We start from the raw sequence: 27,429 nt of genomic DNA on the forward strand, positions 1-27,429 counted from the left end.
CCTGGTAGGATTCATGAGTGGAAGAGCCCAAGGAGCCATTCCAGACGCAGGAGCCAGAGGGCTTCTCGGGAGCCCTTTTGAGGTCCTGAACCGTGTTCTTTCTCTAGTTTTAAGGATGTAAGCATCTACAGGCTGGTTGGTGAGAGAGAAAACCTCCCAAATACCATGTGGTCCCGGTTATCACCTTAGGGCTGGGAGAAGGTAACAGATTAGAGTGTTACCCTCCCCTCATTTTTTGCCCCCCCCCCTTTTTTTTGCCTTTTTGTCTTTTTGTATTTTTAGGGCCAAACCTGCAGCATATGGAGGTTCCCAGGCAAGGGGTCCAATCGAAACTGTAGCCGTCAGCCTATGCCAGAGCCACAGCAATGCCAGATCCAAGCTGCGTCTGCGACCTACACCACAGCTCACAGCAGCACTGGATCCTTAACCCACTGAGCGAGGCCAGGGATCGAACCCACGTCCTCATCAATACTAGTCAGCTCGTTGACCGCTGAACCACGATGAGAACTCCTTTTTTTTTTTTTTTTTAAATAGCATCGCCTTTATTGCTGTCTAAAAGTGTAAGGAAAGACTTAGATGTAGGAACAAGCCTTGGGTGTTTAATTGTAAGGTTGGTGGGGGAGAGGGAGACAGAGAGGCGAGGCGGGGCGAGGTCAGGGTTTGGTTTCGGCAGCAGATCGCTTTCAGGGCCTGTGTTCAGAAGGCCCGTCTGCCAGTTGTGTGAGGGCCTCCAGGTTTCCGTGGTGTGAGGAAAGCCTTCTACTGCATCCACCTCCCAGTGGTAGCTGGCAGATTTTTCCCCCATGAAGCTTTATTTTTGGAAACCACTGTAATTTACATGTTGGGACCTATTATTAACTGCTAGTTTCCTGCTGTTATTGGAAATCTTTACATTAGGAAAGAATGTATGAGTTGTTTTTGAGGGGGTAGGGAGGCTCAAATTAAAAGTTACCTTTCCTAAAAAATAAATGGAGTTCCTGTCGTGGCACAGCGGAAACAAATCCGACTAGGAACCATGAGGTGGTGGGTTCGATCCCTGGCCTCACTCATTGGGTTAAGGATCCAGTGTTGCCGTGAGCTGTGGTGTAGGTTGCAAATGCAGCTTGGATCCCACATTGCTGTGGCTGTGGTGTTGGCCAGCAGCTACAGCCCCGATTGGACCCCTAGCCTGGGAACCTCCATATGCCTCGGGTGCGGTCCTAAAAAGAAAAAAAAAAAAAAGTTAACCTTTCCTAACTTCTCAGGTCCAGGGTTAGAAACCCTTATTCCCTACCCCCCATGCAAAGAAGGTTCTCTTGATTGCCTACACAGAATTATTTTCCCAACTGAAAAGCACTTACCTATGTAAGAGGTGACTCTTTCGAGGGAGAAGATGATAATGTAAGTACTTTTAAGATTGTCCCTTTGGGGAGTTCCCGTTGTGGCTCAGCAGGTTACGAACCCAACTAGTATCCATGAGGATGCAGGTTCGATCCCTGGCCTCAATCAGCAGGTTAAGGATCTGGCGGCATAGGTCGAAGATGTGGCTCGGATCTGGTGTTGCTGCGAGCTGTGGTATAGGCCAGCAGCTGCAGCTCTGATTTGACCCCTGGCCTGGAAATTTCCATATGCCTCAAGTGTGGCCCTAAAAAGCAAAAAGAAAAAGAGTGTCTCTTTGGGAGCCACAGAGGTATGAGTACTGAGGGCCGTCCTATGGGACAGAGTTGATGAGCCGCACGGCGGACTTTATAAAGGGAGGAAGCAGAAACAATTGCACCATATTAAGTTGCAGCCTGGAAGTGGGTGATTGGAGGAGGCCCCTATTTAATTAAATTCCACCACGTGGTGTCCGATGGGAAAACTTGGTGGCCTTGCATTTGACTTCTTTCTGGAACTGGAAAGACGACCCAGTGACCCCCTTCAAAAGGACAGAGCCGCCCAGATGCCATGTGCTCCACATGGCCAGGAAAGTGCTTGCCACCCCGACTGCAGGGCCTGAAGTTCCGGGAGCGCTCGTTCGCCACTCACACTCAACTTCCCCGCAAGTTCTGTGCGGACTTTCAGACTTTAAGCTGTTTCGGGCAAGCGCCACAGAGGGCGGCTTTCATCAGTGTCATAAACACAGAGCATTGTGGTTGTTAAGGACCTCACCAACCCTGGGACCTCAAGCCGAAGCTCCAAAACCCTTTGCCAGTCTGACAGCTCTTTTTCCACAAGGCCTGGTGGCATTCTCAGCCATATCCACTCCGGGGACGGTATTTTACCTTGAGACCTTGATTCATTCATTCTCAGGTGTTTTCCCAGCATCTCCTCTGCCCTTCTGTCTAGTTCTCTTACCTGGTTCTGGAAGGGACAGCACCCCCAGGGCTGTGGGCAGATGGACCCAAAGGGCGCATATACAAAAGAAGATAGGGGACAGCAGAGGAGCCTCAGCAGGAGAAGGAGGGACATGAGGGCAGGTGGCCACCGAGGCTGACAAAGGGGAGGATCTTAGGAGTGACTGACAAGGTTAAAGGGAGGACAAAAAGTCCTAAGTGAATTTATAGCGCCCAGATCCTGGAACCCTGGCCACAGAGATGTCAGGGAAGCCGAGGGACTGAGCCAGGTCGCCGTGAGTGGGGGTGAGTATGAGACGAGGAGGAGCTGGTGGTGTGTAGCTGGCAGGACACTGCAGCCTGCAGTCAGAATTCCCCCCCGTCCTGTCCTGAGTGATGAGACGCCAGATCGCCCGACGTAACCCTCTCAGCTCTGTCTGCTTCCACCTTTAACCCATGGTCTGGGAGGGGACATTGTGCCACAGGATGCAGTTTTATTTGCTCCTGACCTCTTTTTTTTTTTTTTTTTTTTTAAGGGCCATACCCCCAGCATATGGAGACATGGAGGTTCCCAGGCTAGGGGTCCAATCAGAGCCACAGCCACCCGCCTACACCACAGCCACAGCAACACAGGATCCTTAAGCCACTGAGTGAGGCCAGAGATTGAATGGAGTCCTCATGGTTGCTAGTCAGATTCCTTTCCGCTGCGCCACAACTCGAACTCCGCTCTCACCTTCGATTCTGACAGCAGTTCTGATGTGCGGGCATCTCCTCGCACCAGGCAGTTCTCTGACTCCACGGGGAGCTCAGCCCGGATGCTTTTGCCCTGGAGATGCATCACGTGCCCCAGGGCGAGGGCTCCGTCCTCCAGGACTGCCCTCGCCCACGTCAGACACCAGCTGCAGCTATACCTGTCCCCTAATCTGTCACCTGCTGTCGGTCGGCGGTTCCCACAGTCGCCTCCTCGGCTTCAGTTTGTGAGAGTGGCTCACAACACTTGGAAAGAGCTGCTTATTAAGTTACACAGCTCCTTAGCACAGGTGACAGCTGCACCAGCCACCTGCAGGGCCAGGTGTGGAAAAGGGGTGGAGCTTCCATGCTGAGCCTCACTCTCCGCACCCCAAGTGCTCACCAACCTGGGACCTCTCGAACCCCATCCTTTTAGGTTTTTGTGGAGGCTTCACTATGGAGGCATGATTGATTAAATCATTAGCCTTTAGTTCAACCTCCAGCCCTGTCCCCTCCCCCGAGGCTGGGCTGGGTGGGGGTGGGGCTGACAGTTTCTGCTCTCTCCTCATCACAAGGCTGGTTTTCCTGGCCACGGGTCCCCACCCTTAGGTGGGTTCCCAGAGTCACCTCACTCACAGAACAAAAGACGCTTTAATGCTCTTTTCACTTAGGAAATCCCTAGGACTTTTTAGGGGCTCTGTGCCAGAATTGGAGTCGAAGACCAAATATATGGATTTCTTATTAGAAATCCCAATAGAACAAATGTAACCAGTTTTTTTCAATGGGGAAACACTCCATGTCATTCACCATGTCTAATGGGCACTAAAACCCATGTGAATAGTTTGTTTCTCATGTGGAATTTTACCAAAGTATTAAAATGGAGTATCAGTTATAATGTTTTAAAAAAAAAAGGAACAGAGGAATAACGTTGAGACAAAACTTTAGAGACATTATTAGTGCCTTTAAACATTAACAATAAGAATTCAGGAGCTCCCGTTGTGGCGCAGCGGAAATGAATCCGACTAGGAACCGTAAGGTTGCGGGATCGATCCCTGGCCTCGATCAGTGGGTTAAGGATCTGGTGTTGCCGTGAGCTGTGGTGTGGGTCGCAGATGCAGCTTGGATCCTATGTGGCTGTGGCTGTGGCCAGCAGCTACAGCTCCAATTCAACCCCTAACCTGGGAACCTCCGTATGCCACAGGTTCAGCCCTAAAAAAAAAAAAAAGAATTCAAAGACAACTTGCTACTTAATACCTTGCCTGAATATTGCCCAGCTAATATTTTGTACAGGATACACTTCAACCATTCTCAACATTAGAAACTATTGACACACACACAGAAATCCTTTTATCCTAGTAAAGTAAAAATTAAACCTTTTGGGAGTCCCCTTCATGGCTCAGCAGTTAACGAATCTGACTAGCATCCCACGAGGACGAAGGGTTAAGGACCTGGCGTTGCCATGAGCTGTGGTGTAGGCTGCAGACAAAGCTCGGATCTGGTGTTGCTGTGGCTATGCTATAGGCCAGAGGCTTTAGCTCTGACTCACCCCACGCCTGGGAACTTCCATATGCTGCAGGTGCGGCCCTAAAAAACCCAAAGAAAAACCAAAGAAATTAAACTTTCCCACAGAATAGGTGAAAAAGCTCAATATGAATGGAGTGTATACTTATTTTTAGCTTAACATAGTTTTTATCTTTGTTCTAAAGGGTCAGTAAAGGCTGGTAATCAACATTGGTCCAGAGTAGGAACTCCTCTGGGTTCTGTGGCCAGATGTAGGCTAAGGAATTATTTGAATTCTTAGTTTGATTTAGATGCAATAACAGAAGAAGCCGGGTGGTGTGGATTGTGAAATCTGGCAACTAATGTGCTACCCGCATGAGTTCCTATATGACTGTAAGGTGAAGTCATTAAAGGGAACCTTGGTGCCTGAAATGGGGAAGAGGCTCCTGGAAGGGAAAGGCTTTGGGGTTTTGTTTTTAATTATGGAGGGCGGGCAGAATAGGTCCAGCATGAAAAAGTAGCCTCTAAAGAGTTAGAAGCTGCCTCTTAAAGTTAAAATGTTCCAGGAGTTCCCGTCGTGACTCAGTAGAAACAAATCCAACTAGTTTCCCTGAGGATGAGGGTTCGATCCCTGACCTCACTCAGTGGGTTAAGGATATGACATTGCCGTGAGCTGTGGTGTAGGTCTCGGACATAGCTCGGATCTGGCTTGCTGTGGCTGTGGTGTAGGCCAGTAGCTACAGCTCTGACTGGCCCCCCAGCCTGGGAATCTGCATATGCCAAGAGCGCAGCCCTAAAATGCAACAACAAAAAAAAAGTTAAAATGTTCCAAGGAACAGACTGAAAATGAAGGGGGAAATGCACAAATGAGGATGTGATTCAGAGCCTATATATATATAAAAGTGTTTCGATCTATAGTTTTCCAGTGTTTTTCCAGAGATTATCTAGATGATAGCACTATAATCATGTTTTCAAGCATTTGAAAGCCTCACACCTTGTTAATTCTGGAAGAAAACCGCTCCATCAGTCCTTCCTTCGTGCCACATCCTTCTCCAAGCTGTCCACGCAGGCCCTCTGCACCTGGAGCCTCTCTGGCTGCTGTTGTCCTGGGCTGAAGCCAAATAAAGCAGACTCCCCAGAACATTCTTGGTTATAAAGCCTCAGAATCCCCACTTCCTGGCTGCTTACTTTTTCAGTGTTTTGCCCTCACCTGACGATGTATATAGAAATTCTCTGCATTTTCCCCCTGAAGAAAAATTCCTTCTCCAGACTAATAGGTTTCTCTTCCAGCTCATCCACTATTTCTTATCCTTCATCCTCTGGGGATCTGAAAAAGGGGGCACAGAACTAATGAGAAATTCTTTTTACTTGGACCGTCTTTGTGACTGATCAGAAAATGATTCTCTCTTGGCCGCAAAAAAACGTTCTTTGGGGTCACAGGAATGGCAGGTATGGTGTGAGAGTAGGTTGAGGCCAGCTCTCGCAGAAGCTCTGCTGTCACCACGGCCACACGGTTCTGTCATCAGGCACTGGCAGCTGTCCTCTTATCTCCCTGCTCCCCCCTACCCCCCAGGCCTGGCGTCCCTTTTCAGCACAGACTGCCTACCCAGACCTGGCCTTGGCACCTCCAGGTAGGTGAATGCCAGAGGTAGAGAATCAGAAAGAAGAGAGCAGGAAGGAGCCAGCAGGAAGGGAGAGAATCAGAAAGAAGAGAGCAGAAGTGGGCCAGGTCCCCCCAGCCATTGACTGATGGGGCAGGAGTGGGTGGGCGAGGTGCCACATGGGCTGCTGGCCGGCCTGGGCTGGTCCTGAGAGGGACACATGGCAGCAGAAAAGCCCTACAGACTCCTGCTGGGGTGGCCACAGGCAGCCCAGCGGGAGGCAGGTGTCCCCACACCGTGTCCACTGCGGGCCTCCACCAGCATCCTGGTCCTCGCCTTCAGAGGTGTTTGATTTTTACCGTCATGATGGTTTTTTGCAAAGCGACGTCCAAGAGATGGGCCGCATGGGGTTCGGGTGACTTTCCTCAAGGGAGAGATCCCGGGCAGGGGTTCACAGAGCCCACCCACCCAGGGCCAAGGCACCTGAGCTGCCCCTGCCCTTCCCACCCACTCTGCGGCAGGGGCAGGATGAGGGCGTGTTTGCCCTCCCCCTTTGCAAAAGCAGGGTCTGCCCGGCGGGCCGCCTGCGTTCCCCTGGTGCCCAACCCCTCCTCTAGTTCCTGAGAAGCAGGCCCTCTTGGGATGGCTGTGCTCGGGTTTCCGGGCCTTTGCGGTCCAGGCCTAGCCCCATTGCTTCCTCATGATTCTCCATCCCCAGGCTCAGTCATCAGGTGCGCTGTAAAAGCGGTGGGTGGACCAGGTTAAGTTTGACCCGGAGACCCCGTCTTGTGCGAAGGGCCCCGGAGCCATGAGTGACCTTGGCCTCCAGGGCAGCACTGTCTGGAAAGCTGCCAAATAACGCAGTGCAGAAGTACCGCCAGATGGGTCCCTAGGGACCGGCGCAAACGCCCGATTTAGTTTTGCGAGTCTGTGACCAGCCGGGTCTCTCTCAGGACAAGAGTATTTATAGTCTATGCTGTGGTTAAACATGGGCTCTTTAGAGTCAGGCGCATCTTATGCTCAGCGGAGGCCAGTGGTCACCAGCTGTGGAGCCACATGTGGACATCATTTCACTTGTCCCTTTGGGGGACAGTGACACCACCTCTAACTCTATGCCCATAGGAAGATTAATTGTAAACCCGATGGCTCTAATTCTTTCACATGCACGTGCTAAACCTGACTAAGCACATGAAAAATACAACCTCAAGGAGTTCCCATCGTGGCTCAGCGGAATCGAGTCTGACTAGCATCCATGAGGATGCAGGTTCGATTCCTGGTCTCACTCAATGGGTTAAGGATCCAGCGTTGCCGTGAGCCTGTGGTGTAGGTCGCAGGCAGGGCTCAGATCCGGCGTGGCTGTGGCTGTGGCGTAGGCTGGCAGCTTTAGGTCTGATTTGACCCTTAGCCTGGGAACCTCCATATGCTGAAGATGCAGCCCTAAAAAAGCAATAGAATGAAATAAAGAAAAAAGGTGGTCCTCTCCCTGTATGTGGAAGCCCTAGGAGGAAGTTGGAAAGCAGACTTTCCAATTTAATATTTTAATAGCAACAGAGAGGAAGCAGGTGATAACGGAGAGCCAGGGATGCTGAAGCGAGCAGACTAAATGTGATACTGAGAAGCCCAAAGGGGAGAGTGACGAGCAGCTTGGGAACCTGGTCCCCAGATGAGCAGCTTTCAGGCCCAAGGTGTTTATAGCCGGCTCGGCACTGACACCAGCCGCCTGGCCCAGAGCCCTGGCCAGACGTGGCTCAGAGTGCGCGGAGCCTGTGACCCGGGCGGGTGCCATCCCCTTTCCCGGCTTCTGCTACTCGCCTTGCTCTCCTGGGGCTCTTTGCCATCGGGAGATGAAGGTGGCTTGTTCACATGCAGGATGTTGTTACCATAGTGGTGAAGGAAGCGCCGGGACGCATGCGTCCAGCTGTCCCTGCGCAGGATCCCTGCTTCTAACAGAAAAGGGCTTGTGCTTCTGTCGACTGCAGACATCGTTTTCAAAGCATGGGAGTTCCCGTCGTGGTGCAACGGAAATGAATCCAACTAGGAACCATGAGGTTGCAGGTTCGATCCCTGGCCTCGCTCAGTGGGTTAAGGATCCAGCGTTGCTGTGGCTGTGGTGTAGGCTGGCAGCTGTAGCTCCGATTCGACCCCTAGCCTGGGAGCCTCCATGGGCCACGGGTGCATCCCTGAAAAGCCAAAGAAACAAAAGCCAAAAAAAAAAAAAAAAAAGGCAGCAAAGTGTACATTCTGTTGAAGGCCTTGCCTGACTCCACTGGAGGCCTGGCCTCGAGGGACAAGCAGTCCTTGTGCTTCTTGTTTTTCTTTTTCTTTCTTTCTTTCTTTTACTTTTTAGGCCTGCACCCACGGCATATGGAAGTTCCCAGGCTAGGGGTCGAATTGGAGATTCAGCTGCCGGCCTACACCACAGCCACAGCAACTCCAGATTCAATGGCAGATCCGCAACCCACTGAGTGAGGCCAGGGATCGAACCCGCGTCCTTGTGCACACTAGTCAAGTTCATTACCACTGAACCCCCACGGAACTCCCCTTCTTGCTTTTCCTTTTTTTCTTCTTTTACTCTCCTGCTTCCTCCCTCCCCAGCCTCCAACCTTTTATTTTCTGGAGTCAAATGCAACCAGTGACATTGCTGGTAGAAAAAAAATCGTCTTTTGCCTTGTAAACGGAGCAGGTTAGATCCAAGAGGCCCTAAAAGGGAATAAACATAGAGATCCTTCTTAGCCCCGAAGTGCTTTTTTGGAGCCAGACTTGTCAGTGGAGGAAATGATTTTTTTTTTTTTTCATCTCTTTTTCACTTCAATTTGGCCTAGCCTGGTGGCCAGCCAAGCTTGGCCTTCTGGGCCTGTGATTTTGTTTGGCCTACAAAGCTGAGAGTGGTTTTCACATTTTTAGGTGATTGGGGGGAAACATGAAAAGGAGAAGACATTTTATGACACATGAAAATGACATGAGAGGAGTTCCTGTCGTGGCGCAGTGGTTAACGAATCCGACTAGGAACCATGAGGTTGCGGGTTCGGTCCCTGCCCTTGCTCAGTGGGTTAACGATCCGGCGTTGCCGTGAGCTGTGGTGTAGGTTGCAGACACGGCTCGGATCCCGCGTTGCTGTGGCTCTGGCGTAGGTCGGTGACTACAGCTCCGATTGGACCCCTAGCCTGGGAACCTCCATATGCCGCGGAAGCGGCCCAAAGAAATAGCAAAAAGACAAGAAAAAAAAAAAAAGAAAATGACATGAGAGTCGGATTTCATTGTCCGTAAATAAAGTTCTTTCGGAACATAGCTGCATTCATGCATTTGCATTTGTCTGAGGCCACAGGGCTGAGTAGCTTCAGCAGCACGAATGGCCCTCGAAGGCTCACATCATAACTTGTGCGATTCTTTACAGAGGGAATTTGTCAGGTCCCGCTCCCGGCCCTTACCCAAATCTCCCCTACTTTTCATCATCTTTTAGTGCCTTATTGGTTTAAAGACAATGAAGAAATGGAGCTCCCATCATGGCGCAGAGGAATCTGACCAGAATCCATGAGAATGCAGGTTCAAGTCCTGGCCTCGCTCAGTGAGTTAAGGATCCAGTGTTGCTATGAGCTGTGGTGTAGGTCACAGACGTGGCTCAGATCTGGGGTTGCTATGGCTGTGGTGTAGGCCGGTGGCTACAGCTCTGATTCAACCCCTAGCCTAGGAACCTCCACATGCCGAGAGTGTGGCCCTAAGAAGACAAAAAATAAAATAAAATAAAAAACAATGCAGAAGTAAACACACTGCTGTATCTTTTGCTTTCTGTCAGCGGAGGATTCAGGAACTGCTAGACAGACCCCTAAGGAAGAGGCAGGGAGGAGCGGGAGATGTCTCATGAAATGTTAAATCAAATAGCATTTTTAGGAGTTCCTGTTGTGGTGCAGCAGTAATGAACCCGACTGGTATCCATGAGGACGCAGGTTCAATCCCTGGCCTCGCTCAGCGGGTTAAGGATCTATTGTTGCTGTGAGCTGTGGTGTAGGTCACAGATGTGGCTCAGATCCAACATTGTTGTGGCTGTGGTGTAGGCCAGCAGGAACAGCTCTGATTCAGTCTCTATCCTGAGAACCTCCATATGCCTTGGAGCGGCCCTAAAATGCAGGAAGAAAAAAAAAGCATTTTCCCCCTTCCCAATAATCTATAAAACGAGACGTGTGTGTTGGTTTCAGGAGAAGGGAATATTGGTGGCAGACAGCACCCTGTTGACTCTCCTTAGAGCCTCTTTCTGGCTCTGATGAAAGCTCCGCAACTCAAAGATCTTTTTGTATCACTTGACACCTTAATTTTGTGACTTTTTTCTTTTTTGGCCTGCGTGCAAGGCATACAGACATTCCCAGGCCAGGGATTGAACCTGCACCTCAGCAGTGACCCAAGCCACTGCTGTGACAACACTGGATCTTTACCTACTAGGCCACCAGGGAATCCTGACTTTTTCGTTTCTTGTCAAGATTTTTTTTTTTTTTTTTTGCCCAAGTTAAGACTCCAGAGGAGTTCCCTGGTGGCTCAGCAGGTTAAGGATCCAGCATTGTTACCGCTGTGACTGGGCCTGCAGTTGTGGCACAGGTTGGATCCCTGGCCTGGGAACTTCTGCATGCCAAGGGTGCAGCCAAAAAAAAGAGAGGAAAAAAGTCAAAGTTATTCTACCAGCTGTTCAAACCTTCCAAACATTTGCCTGTTGGGTGTTGAATCCCTATTTCTACGTGCACAGGGGAGGCTGAGACCAGGGAACAGACGAGCTCAGCTCTAGGGATGAAGAGCAGAGGAGACCAGTGCATGTTCTATTCCAGAGGGCTGCCCTTGACCCTTCCACGGGGATCCTACAGCATCTCTTAGAATCTCCCTTCTCTTCTGATTCCCAGCTGTTTCTCACTCTCTGAAGGATGCATGTGTCCTCACTGGGAAACCTTTGAAAGAGAGGAACGCCCCCACTCCTCTCCATTCCTTACCCAAGAAAGTAGGAAAGGCGTAGAAAGGCCTGGAAAGGGGAAAAAGAAGTCTCGGCAACGAGAGAGAGAAGGCACACACCCGTGGCCAGCCGACTCAGCATTCCTCACCCACAGTCGGTCCTAATTAGGGAGACTCCGGTTCAACAGCTCAACTTTCTGCTCATTTTTCTGGGCTCCGGCTCCTGCCAGCTGACACGGCAGGGCTTTAACCCACACCTCGGAAACAGCCTCTCATTCCCCTGGTGTTCTCACTGCCCTGTCTCTCGCCTCCCGCCCTGCAATTAGCCTTTCCCGCACTATGATCCCAATAAAAGAAGCCAGTCCCTCGAATCCAATCGCACTCATTTTGTTCCATAAAGTGCTGTCCAAGCTGTTGGCAGGGCTGAAACATTGTGTGTCGTGTCATGAGAGGCCCACAGAGAACCTGGTTGCATCGTAAAAAAGATGAGGTTTCTCCAGGATTCTATGGCTGCTAAGTCAGAGCAGCGGTAATTCCTTCCGCTGGGCTTGCCTCCTGGAAGCTTTTCTGCTGAGCCGGGCCGACCGAGTTGGGTGCTGTGTTCCAGCTGTGATGCCTGTGGCATCACGATCCAAATGCCCGAATTGCAAACTGCCTGAATCATGGAAGTGGTCAGTGCCCCAGTGTCTTCAAGTCAAAATGAAGAACAAGCTAGGAGTTCCCCTCATGGTGTAGGGGAAACGAATCTGATGAGGAACCATGAGGTTGCGGGTTCGATCCCTGGCCTCGCTCAGTGGGTTGAGGATCCGGCGTTGCCGTGAGGTGTGGTGGAGGTCGCAGACGCAGCTCGGATCCTGCGTGGCTGTGGCTGTGGTGTAGGCTGGTTGGTGGCTGTAGCTCTGATTCGACCCCTAGCCTGGGAACCTCCATGTGGCTCTGGTGCGACCTTAGAAAGAAAAAAGAAGCAGCTAATTTTCATGACTTCATGGTTATAATCATGGACTCAGGCTGTTACAACAAAAGCTGGGTCCCTTAAACAGTAGAAATTAATAGTCTCACAGTCCTGGAGGCTCACATTCCAAAGTCAGGGAGGGTGTCATCGGGGTTGGTTTCTGATGAGAGCTGGCTTCCTGGCTTCTCTCTGTGTCCCCATGTGAGAGAAAGAGCCCCTCTGTCTCCTCCCTTCTTCTGAGGACGCCGGTCCTATTGGATGGTGGCCCCACCCTTGTGACCTCATGTAACCTTAATTACCTCCCTAAAGGTCTAATCTCCAAATGTACTTATTGGCGGTTATGACTTCAGCAGAAGGCTTTGCGGGCGGACAGAGTTCAGTCTGTGACAGCGGTCTACAGGTGGGAAACTCTTAACCTCAGGGCAGAGGTTAAATGCCAGAGTCAGAGAGACATTACTTAAAACTGGGTGTTGGGATGATCTTTTTTTTTTTTTTGTCTTTTTGTCTTTCCTAGGGTTGCTCCCGAAGCATATGGAGGTTCCTAGGCTACGGGTCCAATCGGAGCTGCAGCCGCCGGCCTACGCCACTGCCACAGCAACTCGGGTTCCGAGCCAAAGGTTCGATCCCTGGCCTTGCTCTGTGGGTTAAGGATCGGCATTGTCATGAGCTGTGGTGTAGGCTACAGACGCAGCTTGGTTCTGGCATTGCTGTGGCTGTGGGGTAGGCCGGCAGCTCCAGCTCCAATTCGATGCCTAGCCTGGGAACCTCCAAATGCCACAGGTGTGGCCCTAAAGAGACAAAAAAATACAAATAAAAAATAAAACTGGGACCCAGCAGATGGGAGTTTTCTCACGTTTCTATTATGTCAAAAACAGCAGAAGTCCTGGGAGCTCCTGCTGTGGCTCAGCAGGTTAAGAACCCAGTGTTGTTTCTTTGAGGATGAGGGTGGATCCCTGGCCTTGCTCAGTGGGTTAAGGATCTGGCTTTGGAGTTCCCGTTGTGGCGCAGTGGTTAACGAATCCGACTAGGAACCATGAGGTAGCGGGTTCGATCCCTGCCCTTGCTCAGTGGGTTAACGATCCGGCGTTGCCATGAGCTGTGGTGTAGGTTGCAGACGCGGCTCGGATTCCGCGTTGCTGTGGCTCTGGCGTAGGCTGGTGGCTACAGCTCCGATTCGACCCCTAGCCTGGGAACCTCCATATGCCGTAGGAGCAGCCCAAAGAAATAGCAAAAAAAGACAAAAAAAAAAGGATCTGGCTTTGCCACAAGCTACGGCATAAGTTGCAGGTGCAGTTCTGATTCATCCCCTGGACCGGGAACTTCCATGTGCAACAGGTGCCACTGTGAAAAAGGAAAAAGAAAAGGAAAGAAACAATGGAAGTCCCCTCTCAGTGGGTACAGGAGGGTGACATCACATCCAGGCCCCCGGTGTTGTAGCCTGTGTGTATCTACACCAGCCCCTTCCTTGATGCCTTGGGGAACTTGGGCGCTCCCGGTGGGAGTCAGCTGAGTGACCGGAAAGAGAGAGGCTGCAGAGGGAATGGGTGCTGATGATCAGGGCGCAGTAGGGCGTTGAGGTTGATGATTTTCTTGGCTTTCATGCAGCCGGGTTGGATCTCCAGGACGTATCTTCACGGTCTTCATCTTCCCTTCCCAGCTGGGTCTGGATGTTGCAGCGAACACCCTACAGCAGTGGGCTCCGAAGCTGTGGCTTTTTTCTGATTCCGCCCATGTGCCAGTCTGTAGAAACTGAATCTGAACGTTAGGGTCCCAGCCCACAGCCATTCCCAGTTGGCCTCAGCAGTTGAGAGTTGAACAGAGTTGGTTCTGTGATTCAGTCACCCGGAGTTTAGAAAGTGTCTTTAACAAGTTACTGAAACCTGATATCCCATCGTGGCTCAGCGGAAACATATCTGACTAGGAACCATGAGGGTGTGGGTTCAATCCCTGGCCTTGCTCAGTGGGTTAAGGATCCGGCGTTGCTGTGAGCTGTAGTGTAGGTCGCAGATGCAGCTCCGATCCTGCTTTGCTGTGGCTCTGGCGTAGGCTGGTGGCTACAGCTCCGATTAGACCCCTTGCCTGGGAACCTCCATATGCCACAGGTGCAGCCTAAAAAGACAAAAACAAAAACAAACAAGTTACCGAAACCATTAGTTATCTTGTGGATGGCGGGGTGGCAGTGGGGTGGGGGGTGAGCTCACTGCCAAGATGTCACGGTTCCTAATTGTCCATGGCCTCCCGTTCCCGGTCACTCTGCCACCTGGTTCTCTAGCGTTCCTTCTACTTGGTGATCTTTAGTCTTAAGATTCGGCAGGTCCTTGGCTCAAAACATTTACCTTGGTGTCCCCCGCCCACGCTCCCCCCAATCCCTCTCCCCCGTGCATCCTCCCCTCCCCCCCGCCTTGTTGGCCAGACCAGGCTGGCTGCTGCGGCCCCGGGCCAAACCACATGCATTGCACAGAGCAGGCACTGTGCTGACACTCGCTCCAGGGGCCGTGGCCACGCGGGGCAGTGGAGGTCACCACCGCCGGGAGAGCGTGGCCGGTGCCAGAGCATCATGTCAGTCCCCCTCTCCATGGCCTTAATTCACTTTCAAAACTGAGCCTTGGGAGGTCCCGTCACGGCTCAGTGGTTAACGAATCCAACTAGGAACCATGAGGTTGCAGGTTCGATCCCTGGCCTCACTCAATGGGTTAAGGATCCGGCATTGCCGTGAGCTGTGGTGTAGGTCCCAGACGCAGCTCGAATCCCGAGTTGCTGTGGCTGTGGTGTATGTAGGCCAGTGGCTACAGCTCTGATTGGACCCCTAGCCTGGGAACCTCCATATACCACGGGAGTGGCCCTAGAAAAGGCAAAAAGACAAAAAACAAACAAACAAAAAAAAACAAACTGAGCCTCACACAGTTGCTTGATTTCCCTCTGACTTCCCCTCATCTTTTTTTGTCTCCTTTTTTAAATCTCTTGTTCTCTTTACCTCCTCGAATGCTCTCCAAGGACTGTGGCTCATGATGCGACTGACATATGTGCCCAGCAGTGCTGCCACGTTTGGAGCCATTAAAGCCGGGTCAGCTGACGTTGACCTGGAAACCATGGCTTTTTCAGGTCCAAGTGTAACCACTGTGGCAGCTAGTGAAGCCCAGCTCTTCAGTGACCAGGCGTGTCCTTTGAGGACAGCACTTTCCTGCAGACACATGCTGCCAGTCATTTATGTAATTTCAGATTTCCCAGGAGATGCGGTTTTAAAAAGTAAAACAAGTGAAATTCATTACAATACCATGTTTTATTTAATCCAACGTATCTAAAATGTTAGCATTTACGTATGTACTAGAAAATTAGTAATAAGCTCCATTACCTTCTTGTTTCATGCAAAGTTGTTGAAATCAGCTACCAAATCTTTGAAATCTCAGAATTCCCTGTGGCACGGCAGGTTAAAGATCTGGCGTGGTCACTGCTGTGGTGCAGGTTTGATTCCTGGCCTGGGAACTTCCCCATGCTGTGGATGCAGCCAAAAAAAAAAAAAAAAAAGTTCAGGAGTTCCTGTTGCGGCTTAGCGGAAACGAATCTGACTAGCATCCATGAGGACATAGGTTCGATCCCTGGCTTTGCTCAGTGGGTTCAGGATCTGGTGTTGCTGTGAGCTGTGGTGTTGTAGTTCTGATTTGACCTCTAGCCTGGGAACCTCCTACATGCTGCAGGTGGGGCCCTAAAAAGACACACACACAAAAGTTCAGAACCCACTACCACTACAGCTACCATATGACCCAGCAGCCCCACTCCTGGGCATATGTCTGGAGAAGAACATAATTTGAAAGGGTGCATATGTACCCCAATGTTCACAGTAGTCAAGACATGGAAGCAACCTAAATATCCATCAACAGAGGAATGGATAAAGAAGATGTGGTACAGATACACAATGGAATATTAGCCATAAAAAAGAATGAAATAGGAGCTCCCGTCGTGGCGCAGCGGAAATGAATCCGACTAGGAACAATGAGGTTGCAGGTTCGATCCCTGGGCTCACTCAGTGAGTTAAGGATCCAGCATTGCCCTAAGCTGTGGTGTAGGTCGCAGACACGGCTCAGATCTGGCATTGCTGTGGCTCTGGCACAGGCTGGTGGCTATAGCTCCGATTCGACCCCTAGCCTGGGAACCTCCATATGCCGTGGGTGCGGCCCTAAAAGGACAACAGACAGACAAAAAAAAAAAAAGAATGAAATAATGCCATTTGCAGCAACATGGATGGACCTAGAGATTCTCATACCAAGTGAAGTGAGTCAGACAGAGACAGACAGCATATGATATCACTTATATATGGAATCTAAAAAGATACAAATGGGTTCCTGTCGTGGCGCAGTGGTTAACGAATCTGACTAGGAACCATGAAGTTGCAGGTTCGGTCCCTGCCCTTGCTCAGTGGGTTAAGGATCTGGCGTTGCCGTGAGCTGTGGTGTAGGTTGCAGACGTGGCTCAGATCCTGCGTTGCTGTGGCTCTGGCGTAGGCTGGTGGCTACAGCTCCGATTAGACCCCTAGCCTGGGAACCTCCGTATGCCGCGGGAGCAGCCCAAGAAATAGCAAAAAGACAAATAAATAAATAAATAAATAAATATAAATAAATAAATAAATAAAAAGATACAAATGAATTTATTTACAAACAAATAGATTCAGACAGAAAACATATTGGGGGTTTGGGGTTAATAGATGCAAACTATGGCATTTGGAGTGGATAAGCAATGAGATCCAGCTGTATAGCACAGGGAACTGTATCTAGTCACTTGTGATAGAACATGATGGAGGATAATATGAGAAAAAGCATGTACATATGTATGACTGGATCATGTTGCTGTACGGTAGAAATTGACAGAACACTGCAAATCAACTATAATGGAAAAAATAAAAATCATGTAAACTTAAGAAAGGAAGAGAAAATGAGGGTCTCCAAACAAAATAAAACAAAAGTCAAAAAAAAAGTAAAGAAGAAAGAAAACAAACTTATGGTTACCAAAGGGGAGGTATATACATGTATATAATAAGCAACAAGAACCTATTGTGTAGAACATGGAACTATATTCAGTATCTTGTAGTACTCTATAGAGAATGTGAAAAAAAGTATATAATTGAATTACTTTACACCTGAAATTAACACTACATCGTAAATCAACTACATTTATTTCAACAAAAATTAAAAAAAAATAAAAATAAAAGGAGTTCCCATCATGGCTCAGTGGTTAACGAATCCGACTAGGAACCATGAGGTTGTGGGTTCGATCCCTGGCCTTGCTCAGTGGGTTAAGGATCCGGGGTTGCCGTGAGCTGTGGGGTAGGTCGCAGACTCGGCTCGGATCCGGCATTGCTGTGGCTCTGGTGTAGGCAGGCAGCTTCAGCTCCGATTAGACTCCTAGTCTGGGAATCTCCATATGCCATGAATGCGGCCCTAGAAAAAGACAAAAATAAACAATTAAAAAAAAAAAGAACCCAATACCACACTTTCATAGCAAGCAAGCGCTGAAGCACAGGCTGAATATGAGCCTGAGATACTGGAGGTCAAACCTCTTGCAAGTACCCATGCGTAACCGCTTCCACCTACAGGCTTGGTGGGTTCCCGAGGAATAACCAGTCCATCCTCAGCAGTGAGCAGGGAAGGCTGTGTCCTGACTCGAAGAGCGGCTGTTCTAGGCAAGCTGTGGACGTTTCCAGAGCTAGATGGAGGATCAGGATGTGGATGCCAGCCCGGTGCGCTGCCGGCCCCGAGGCTCACCTCCCCAGAAGGACAGATTCGTTTTGAGTCACTTTCCGTGTTTGGTTGTGACTTGGGCTGATCCTGGACCAAGTTTGATGTGGTCCCTTCCGGTCCCCTGCCGTTCCTAGAGCCGCCTGAGTTCCAGGAGATGTGGCCCTGGCTGGCAGGCATCATCTAAAGCACTTGCCTTGCATTCTTTTTATTTTTTTATTTTTGGCCGCACCCCCAACCTGTGGAAGCTTCCGGGCCAGGGATGGAACCTGCATCACAGCAGAAACCCAAGCCACTGCAGTGACTGCACTGGGTCCGTACCCACTGTGTCATCTGGGAATGCTCCACCTGCATCCTTAAAAGGTTCCCTTTGTCTTGGTCCACAGCCATTCCAGCCTGGGGGGACCTGAGCCAGCGCATCACCCACACTGCCCCACACACCGGGGCTGTCAGATTGCGCTCGGCCCTGGGTCTGGTTCACATTTGACTCGGCACCACTTGCTGTTGCCTGTGTAACTGCCGGGCCTTGGCCGCCCACCTTCGGCCCCAGCAAGGGAGACGGTATCCAGGGTGGTGTGTTGGTGACTCCCCCACCCCGTGGCTTCAGTGGAGCTCCCAAGTCTGACTCCGGCTTCTGTTTTCCGAGCACCTGGGGGTTCACTTTCTAGACGTTGGGTCCGCTGTGTGGCCAGGTAGCCTCCTGCTGTCTCAGATGGTGTTGAAGTTTTGTCGGGAGCCTTAGCCCTTCTCTTTGCAAGATGGGACAGCAGGATGGCTGCTCAGGGTGTGACATTAGGCTTCCAATTCCGTAAACTGCCTGGGAGTAAAAATTATTCCAGGTGTTCCTGTCGTGGCTCAGCGGAAACGAAATTGACAAGCATTCATGAGGACGCAGGTTCGATCCCTGGCCTCGCTCCTTGGGTTAAGGATCCAGCATTGCTATGGCTGTGGTGTAGGCCGGCGGGTACAGTTCCAATTCGACCCCTTGGCTAGGAACCTCCATATGCCGCAGGTGTGGCCCTAAAAAGATTAAGAAAAACAAAATTATTCCAGAAGGAAAAAGAAAAAGGAAAACAACTCTCCTAAGCAGCTTACTGTAGTGCAGCTGTTTCACCCTTCGGAAAAAACACAGTGTACCAAGCTCTGATCCACTAAGCACCACAGAGCCTGAGGAATGGGGTTCCTGCTGCTTCAGGCATGTGTAGATATTCTGGAGAAAAGGAAAGCCGATTTTCATGTCTGGGTCTGACTTCCAAGGGTCATGCTGGGCCAAGAACCGCTAAGGAGTCTGCCCTGTGCATCGCAGCCTGGCCCGCCCTTCCGGCCAACACACCCCCACCCTGGGCCCTCTGGCTGCCTGCAGGCTCCCTTGGCCATTCAGGTTCGGTGGGGCACAGTCTGGGAGGGACGCCTGGGAGGGGCGGCCAGTCCCAGCCAAGAGCTCCATCAGTGTTGGTGCTTTTCCCAGAGCAGGGTGTTTTCACCCCAAACACCACCCTGTGCCTGCCCAGACACAAGCAGGGCAGTGTCCAGCCAAGCTGCCCACCCCCCGTCCTTCTTTCCATCCTCCGGAGGAGGTGGGTGTACCCCTGTGCCCCTCAGGCCAGCATAGGGGGGCAGGGATGTGGGTGAGGGAGCAGACGGGACTCAGCTGCCCTCCTTACAGCCCTAGACAGGGGACACAGTGATTTCCGCCGAAGGGGTTGATTTATTGAAAGGAATGGAGTAGGGTCACCAGGCACTGCCACTCCCACCCTGACAACAAGATCGAGCTGCATACGTAACAATAACTTAGGAAAAATAGGAATCCGAGGAGGCAAAGTATTCTGGTTGAACTAGATGCCAGAAAGGGACAGGCTCTCCTAGGAGAGGCACCACGGCTGCTTTCATCAAGGGGCTCAGCCGAGGGGGCATCAGCCGGCCTGAGATGAGCATCAGGAGGGAGCTGAGCCTTGGACATGCCTTTGAAGGCATGGGAACTGGTTACAAGGAGACTTAGTCACAGAGCAAACACAGCCCCACCCACGCCCAGTTCTTTCCCCCAGGCCCTCACTGAGTGCACGTGGTGGCCGCCAGCTGATGACTGAGGGCAGGAGGCCGGGACAGGAGTTCCCTGGTGGCTCCATGGGTTAAGGGTCCAGCATGGTCACTGTTGTGGCCTGGGTTTGATCCCTGGCCCAGGGACTTTTGCTTGCTGCAGGCATGGCCAAAAGACAAAAGAAAGAAAGCTGAGACAGATGCTCCTTCCCCAGCCTCGGGCACAGGGCAGTCGTGGACTGCCCAGCAGCACAGCACAGAGGAATCTGAGAGCAGGGCAGGAGAGCAGAGGAGACCCCCACGAGGCACCAGCGCCCTTTGCTGAGTGCAGTGACTGCCCCGCCTAGCTGTCCTGCAGGTGAGACTGACCCAGCCTCAACCCTGGCAGCTGGGCAGGGGAAGGGACATGGCCTCCTCTAGGTGTGGGCGCTGCCGTTCGTCACACATCTGGCATTTGGTAAAAAGTTCCGAGACTGGTGAAGAATCAGGAAAACGTAGACATAGAAAAAATAGTCAATAGAAGCGGACCAACAGCCGACCCAGAGGATGCTGTTTGCAGACAAGGGAGGTGAGAGCCTTCCAGCAAGTGTTTTTCAGGATCTGGTGGGAAAGCGGGGTTACATCCTTGATAGGTCAGAGAATTTAAGCAGGAAGTTCTCAAAAGAGAAAGTTTATCGATTCCCAGGGAAGCAGGGATTCTCTGGAAACAAACCACCAGTCATACTTGGAGAGCAGTAAGCAGCTCTTCTAGAATCGCATCTCTGCCCTGAGTTTGCATGCTCCTGCTTTCACATACGCCGGCACTCAAATCCACAGGCGTGTCCAGGCCCGACGTGTGCAGAGGCAGCTCCATCCTGTCCCTTGGGGTGGGGACAGTCCAGTGAAGGCTGAACAAACAGCAGTGTTTAAAGGCAAGACGCAGAGTTCCCCTTGTGGCACAGTGGAAACGAATCGGACTAGGAACCGTGAGGTAGCGGGTTCGATCCCTGCCCTTGCTCAGTGGGTTGAGGATCCGGCATTGCTATGAGCTGTGGTGTAGGTCGCAGACTCAGCTCGGATCTGGCATTGCTGTGGCTGTGGTGTAGGCCGGCGGCTACAGCTCCAATTAAACCCCTAGCCTGGGAAACTCCATGTGCCATGGGTGCAGCCCTGAAAAGCAAAAAATAAATAAATAAAAATAAAGGCAGGACGGATGCGCCATCAGAGACAGAGTTGAGTCTATGGAGACATGGGGCTGGGGTGGATTTCTTCAGACAAGGACGATTGTGGAGAGCCTTGTGGAAAACATGGTGTTTCATCTGGGCCTGGATTTCTAAGTGCAGAGGTGGGGTCCTTGTCCATCCCTGACCAGTCCTGGCGGTAATTCCAGGGCTCCAGAATCTTCCCCAGGACACGGATCACTACAGAGATGAGACGAGCTGCTTCCACACGGTTCCGCCCTTCCAAAAGCAAATTAGGCGAGACCGCTGGCCACTTAGGAGGAATCCGAGGGGACAGAAGGAGGGGGCCTTTCATGCTTATCTGTGTCCTATCCGGGCAAAGTCTTACTTCTGGATTCTGTGGGAGAGATCGGCCGCCAGTTCGAGCCCTCTCCCATCAGTGGTCCCTGCTTCTGCCTCCGTGTTTCACTGATGGATGTATCTTTTTGCCGCCTTGGGTTGGAAGCTGGTTCTGGATGGTCACTCATTGTCAAATGTGCCTACAGCTGACCCTGTGCTGTCAGCATCAGCCCAGTGGACGTTCACCACCTTGACCTTGAATGGAACCCTGGGCAGAGTATCTAGGACTTGACTTCAAACAGTCTGGCTGCAGCATGTGCTCTCAGCCAGCGTGTTCGTGATGGTTCACGGATAGTCTCCAACAGCAGGTGTAGAACTTCGATTTGCCTGTATCCGCAGTGAGGAGCTGACAAAGACTCCGGGCTGTGCTTTGCTGGAGGGCGATAAGGCATCTTAGATCCAGTGTTTATGTTGGAAGGAGGGAGACCCTATAGGCAGCGGGGCGGATACGAAGGCTCTCCCAGTGGTTCAAGTGTGAGGTCCTTTGGTCTGAATCAGCAAAAATGAGGAAAACGTAAAGAAAGAGATGGAGAGGCCGGTGGTGATACAGTCAGGGAGCTTGCTGAGGGAAGTCAAGAAAAAAGGGCTTCAAGACATGGCTAAAGGAGTTCCCGTCATGGCGCGGTGGTGAACGAATCCGACGATGAACTGTGAGGTAGCGGGTTCGATCCCTGGCCTTGCTCAGCAGGTTAAGGATCTGGCGCTGCCATGAGCTGTGGCATAGGTTGCAGATGCGGCTCGGATCCCGCGTTGCTGTGGCTCTGGCGTAGGCCGGTGACTGTGGCTCCAGTTCGACCCCTAGCCTGGGAACCTCCATATGCCGTGGGAAACGGCCCTCGAAAGGCAAAAAGACCAAAAAAAAAAAAAAAAAGGCATGGCTAAGGTTTTGGCAGGGCGATGGGGAAAAGTAGGGACACTTCTAGTGGAAACAGGAAATGAGAAGTTTAAGATGCAGAGGGAGGATTGAGGGGTAGGAGGAGACTGATAAATGGGAAAATAAATATCCTGCTGAGAACATTCTTTAATATACCTTGTAGCCTGTCCCAGCACTGTAATCTGTTTTCATTTTATTTTTTTATTATAGTTGATTTACAGTGCAGTGCCAATTTCTACTCTACAGCAAAATGACTCAGTTGTATATATATATATATATATATATATATATATATATACACATTCTTTTTTTCTTTTTTTCTTTTTATGGCCACACCCATGGCATATGGAGGTTCCCAGGCTAGGGGTCCAATTGGAGCTGTAGCCGCCGTCCTACACCACAGTCACAGCAATGCCAGATCCGAGCCGAGTCTGCGACCTACACCACAGCTCACGGCAATGCGGGATCCTTAACTTGCTGAGAGAGGCCAGGGATCGAACCCGAGTCTTCATGGATGCTAGTCAGGCTCGTTTCCACTGCACCACGACGGGAACCCCCTGCCTCCTTCTCGATGCCTGGGATCCTTGTGGGAAGCACATTTGGAGGGATGCAGAAGGAAGGCAGCAAAACCTTCTGTAGACAAGCTGAGATTCTTTGTGCCAAAGACAGCCCTGAGCCCTGAGCCCTGCTTCCACTGTATCTGTCCCTTTGATGCCGTATTTAAGCTGTTTTCCTGCTCCCTGCTGTCCCCTGACTTGCTGGCTGGCTCCTAGGTTTGCAGACTCTTCTAAAGACTTGCTGTCCTCCCACCTCGGCAGCCCCAGGTTTCAAGAGGGCAGGGATCATGCAGTCTCTTGTCTCCCTTGATCCTTGATCCCTCAAACATCTCAATGGTTCCTTCTGCCTCTTCCTGCTTTGCTGGAAGTCCACAGCCAGTGTCCTCTCCCCTGACTGCACCCAGGGTCTGCCTGTGAGAATGTGGAATCCAAAAGAACAAGCTCTGTTAAGTGTCATTTACAGGTACTTTATGCTGTAAATATCACTGCTGTGATAAAGTTTGTCTAATACATTTCACTTCTGCCCCAAGAGCACAGTGAATAAAGGGTTTGGTTGGTTTTTTTAAAAAACAAAACCACACAGACGAAGACTAGGAGAAAGAAGAGACAGGATGTTTGGGGACGCTGGGAATCAGGCTGGCAGGTGTGAACTGACTGATCCCTTGAAGCTGATTGCTGAGGCAGCAGCATGGAAGACTGTGCAGCACCCATGGCACATAGAAGTTCCCAGGCCAGGGGTTGCATCCGAGCCACAGTTGCAGCAATGCTGGATCCTTTACCCTGCTGCGCTGGGCCAGGGATTGAACCCAAGCCCAAGCCTCTGCAGTCCGATCCTTAATCCACTGTGCTACAGCAGGAGCTCCTGTTTTGGTGGTGGGTTTTTTGGTTTGGTTTTGTTTTTGCTTTTTTAGGGCCTCACCTGAGGCATATGGAGGTTCCCAGGCTAGGTGTCCAATCACAGCTGTAGCCACCAGCCTACACCACAGCCACCGCAACTCTGGATCCTTAGCCCACTGAGCGAGGCCAGTGATCGAACCCACATCCTCATGGATCCTAGTTGGTTTCGTTAACCACTGAGCCACAATGGGAACTCCTTGTTCTTTTTTTTTTTTTTTTTTTAGGAAAGAAAATACGCTCCCTGCGTTGGAGATGCTTAACCCCTAAGTCATGACAATAGAAATTTTCCTTCTGTTCAGAACCTGCAAAAGAATTTTGCTCAAAACCTTTAAATCCTGTAGCCAAGCTTGTCCAGTGATTTTGGGCTTATACATTCTTACTATAGGAAAAGAGTCTCTGGCCGTGGGAGGGAATGTCTTTGGGGCCAGGAGACTCTGAACTCTCTGGAAGATAAAGTCCTTCTGCCATCTCAGTACGAGGCTGCCCTGTCCATCAAACCTGGGGCAAAGGAAGGGTCTTTGTGGGGTTAGTGGACCACAGCGGTGCTGTTTTTGCAAAATTTTCTCTGCTCCAGGGCCTTGATGAGCAATCATTAATCTCGGGAGGAAGGTTCCGTGGCGGACAGGCTTCTGTGCCTTTGACCTGAGGAAACAGACTGGGAATAGTTTGTTTGCTCGCTTGCCAGGGATCTGATCTTGACCCTAGAGAGCAGATAGGATTGTAAAGCTGGACCTGACCTTTCTCTATAACAGGGGGGAGGAGTGATGCTTCAGCCCAGGACTAACGGGAAAGTTACTGTATGTCCCTAGCGAGGGAAAGAGGTGGGTTGTCATTTAACAAGGGCTATATTTCGTAGTCACGAAGTTGAGCTCCTCTGTACGGTGGCCTCGTCCCCAGGCTATCCTTGCTCTTTCTCAGTGTACTTGGATTAATCCCTGCAGAGCCACCAGCCAAACGTCCAAACCGCCCACTTTCCTCTTCCCAGCAAATAAATCAGAGGGAGGCTGAAACCTGGGCCAAGCACTAGGATGACTTGTATGTCTGACTTTTGTTCCACGATGTGAAACTCAAAATAAATCACACGCAAAGCTGAGTAACAAACCCAGGGTGAACACAGATGCAAGGGTTCAGAGATTAATTCCCGCAGATGCAAACGGACGCTTACAGGTGCAGTCTCTCTAAAGGTCTGTGTGCAGGAGTTCTCGTCGTGGCTCAGTGGTTAATGAATCTGACTAGGAACCATGAGGTTGCGGGTTCGATCCCTGGCCTCTCTCAGTGGGTTAAGGACCCAGCATTGCCGTGAGCTGTGGTGTAGGTTGCAGATGTGGCTCGGATCTGGCGTTTCTTTGGCTGTGGCATAGGCTGGCGGCTACAGCTCCAATTAGACCCCGAGTCTGGGAACCTCCATATGCCACGGGTGTGGCCCTAGAAAAGACAGAAAAAAAAAAGTCCATGTTCAGTTTGAGGCTCTAAAACCAAGCACGGAACTTACATGTGAAGACCTGTTTAGGGTCCAGAAGGAAGAAATGAACAGTGAAAGACTTGGGCATAAGACTTTCAGAGATAGACTGTTTTGGAGGAGACAGAATTTGAGCTTAACAAGTAGTATGTGATCACAAGGAAACTTGGGAGAGTACGTCAGGCCAGCAGAAGGGAGACTGGTATAATCGGGAGAGGAGGCATTTGGTGTTAAGAATAAACTGCCCAGAGTTCCTGTCTTGGCTCAGCGGAAACAAATATGGCCAATATCCATGAAGACGCAGGTTCGATCCCTGGTCTTGCCCTGTGGGTTAAGGATCCAGCATTGCTGTGGGCAGTGGTGTAGGTTGTAGGCACGGCTCCGATCTCACATTGCTGTGGCTGTGGTGTAGGCCAGCAGCTATAGCTCCGATTCGACCCCTGACCTGGGAACCTCCATGTGCCACAGATGCGGCCCTAAAAAGCCAAAAAAAAAAAAAAAACCCGCAAAAAAAAAAAAGAATTACCTTGTCTTTACGATATGCCTTTCTGTCAAGGAGGTAAAACCTCTTCCTTGGCCCAGTAAAGCTGGTCCCTTTCTTTTCTGAAAGAGCGTGACCAAATGACAAGGAAGTTTCCATCCCACTCTGAGTTCTGGCAAACCCAGGACCGGTTGCCACGCTTTGTCTGTAAGACAGCCCCCCTTCCACCGTGATGAGACTCTTGCTTCTTGCCATGGCTTCTGTCTCATGTGCTAAGAACCTTTCCCCCTCCTCGTCCTGCAGCTGGGATGAGAGCACCTCCATTAGCAGCGGGCTCAGCGACGCCTCCGACAACCTCAGCTCCGAGGAGTTCAATGCCAGCTCCTCCCTCAACTCCCTCCCGACCACACCCACCGCGTCCCGCAGGAACTCCGCCATCGTGGTACGTGACTGGGCCCTGCCTGTGCCAGGGCGGCTCCCCCACTCGGCCACCCCATGGGGCCAGGTCCCTCTCGAGCTGGCAGAAAGAGACTGGAAGGTGCCGGGCGGTCACCTGAGAAGTGAGCAGGCATCTGCTCAGTGCCCGTGCCAGGGTAAGAGCCGTCCCAGGAGTTCCTGTTGTGGCTCAGTGGTTAAGGAATCCAACTAGGAACCATGAGGTTGCGGGTTCGAGCCCTGGCCTTGCTCAGTGGGTTAAGGATCTGGCGTTGCCGTGAGCTGTGGTGTAGGTCGCAGACGCAGCTCGGATCCCGCATTGTTGTGGCTCTGGTGTAGGCCAGCGGCTACAGCTCTGATTCGACCCCTAGCCTGGGAATCTCCATATGCTTTGGGAGCTGCCCAAGAAATGGCAAAAAAAAAGACCAAAAAAAAAAAAAAGCCATCCCACCTGGAGAGGGAGAAAAGTCCAGGATTGGCGCGAGGTCCCTCTGGCAGCCCTGGTTGACCGAATCTTCTGAGAGAGTAGGGCTGCCCACCTGGCTGCCCGAACAAACCCCTCAGCCCCCCTCCCCTCCCTCTCCCCCAGGTGAGCATCCCTCTCTGCTTTTCTCTTGTTCCCAGCTGCGTACAGACTCAGAGAAGCGCTCGCTGGCCGAAAGTGGGCTGAGCTGGTTCAGTGAATCAGAGGAGAAGGCCCCCAAAAAGCTGGAATACGACAGTGGCAGCCTGAAGATGGAACCCGGGGCATCCAAGTGGCGGCGAGAGCGGCCCGAGAGCTGCGACGACGCATCCAAGATCGGAGAACTGAAGAAGCCCGTCAGCCTGGGGCACCCCGGTTCCCTGAAGAAGGGCAAGACCCCGCCGGTGGCCGTCACCTCCCCCATCACTCACACGGCCCAGAGTGCCCTCAAGGTCGCAGGTGAGCCTGCAGTGAAGGAGGGATGGGGCCACATCCTGCTTCTCTGGCCTGTTTCTTGCCCATTCGCTGCAGGTGGAGAGCAGGCACCTGCATGCTGCTTCCTCCCATCTTCCCCACCCCCCAACCTGAACTGAGTGAGGAAGGGGGTGCTACTGTCTCCATCTCTGTTGTACAAACATGCGAGCACAAGCTCCATGTGCTGGAAAGGCTGGGCCACTACCTGGTGGGGGGCAGGGCATTAAGCTCAGAGACTGGCCTGACCCCCCTCCCATGCTTCCCAGTGCGTTTCCTTTCCTCTCCCAGGACCCGGTTTGGGGGCTTCTTTTTCCAGGAATTTGTCTGCAGTGTCGGGGTTGTGCTGCTCCCAGAGCTGGGCCCTTGGTGGCCCTCGCTGGCCAGTGCATCCCTCTAGTTGCTGACGTCCAGCAGACACAGCCAGACTTGGCTTCTCCCCTTTTCCCTCCTCGAGGGTTG

General features: G+C 51.4%; 1 protein-coding gene across 5 annotated transcripts in view; it reads left to right on the forward strand.

The window, feature by feature from the left end:
• NAV1 (neuron navigator 1) overlaps window positions 1–27,429 on the forward strand; it is a 217,303-nt gene that overhangs the window by 162,513 nt on the left and 27,361 nt on the right. For all 5 annotated transcript variants that reach the window (XM_047755313.1, XM_047755315.1, XM_047755314.1 and 2 more), the window contains 2 exons: window positions 25,902–26,040; window positions 26,658–26,955. In XM_047755313.1, the coding sequence (XP_047611269.1) occupies window positions 25,902–26,040; window positions 26,658–26,955 (437 nt within the window). The remainder of the gene's footprint in view (window positions 1–25,901; window positions 26,041–26,657; window positions 26,956–27,429) is intronic.

Source organism: Phacochoerus africanus, chromosome 12 (genome assembly GCF_016906955.1).
Source record: "Phacochoerus africanus isolate WHEZ1 chromosome 12, ROS_Pafr_v1, whole genome shotgun sequence".
In the NCBI taxonomy this organism is placed as follows: Eukaryota; Metazoa; Chordata; class Mammalia; order Artiodactyla; family Suidae; genus Phacochoerus; species Phacochoerus africanus.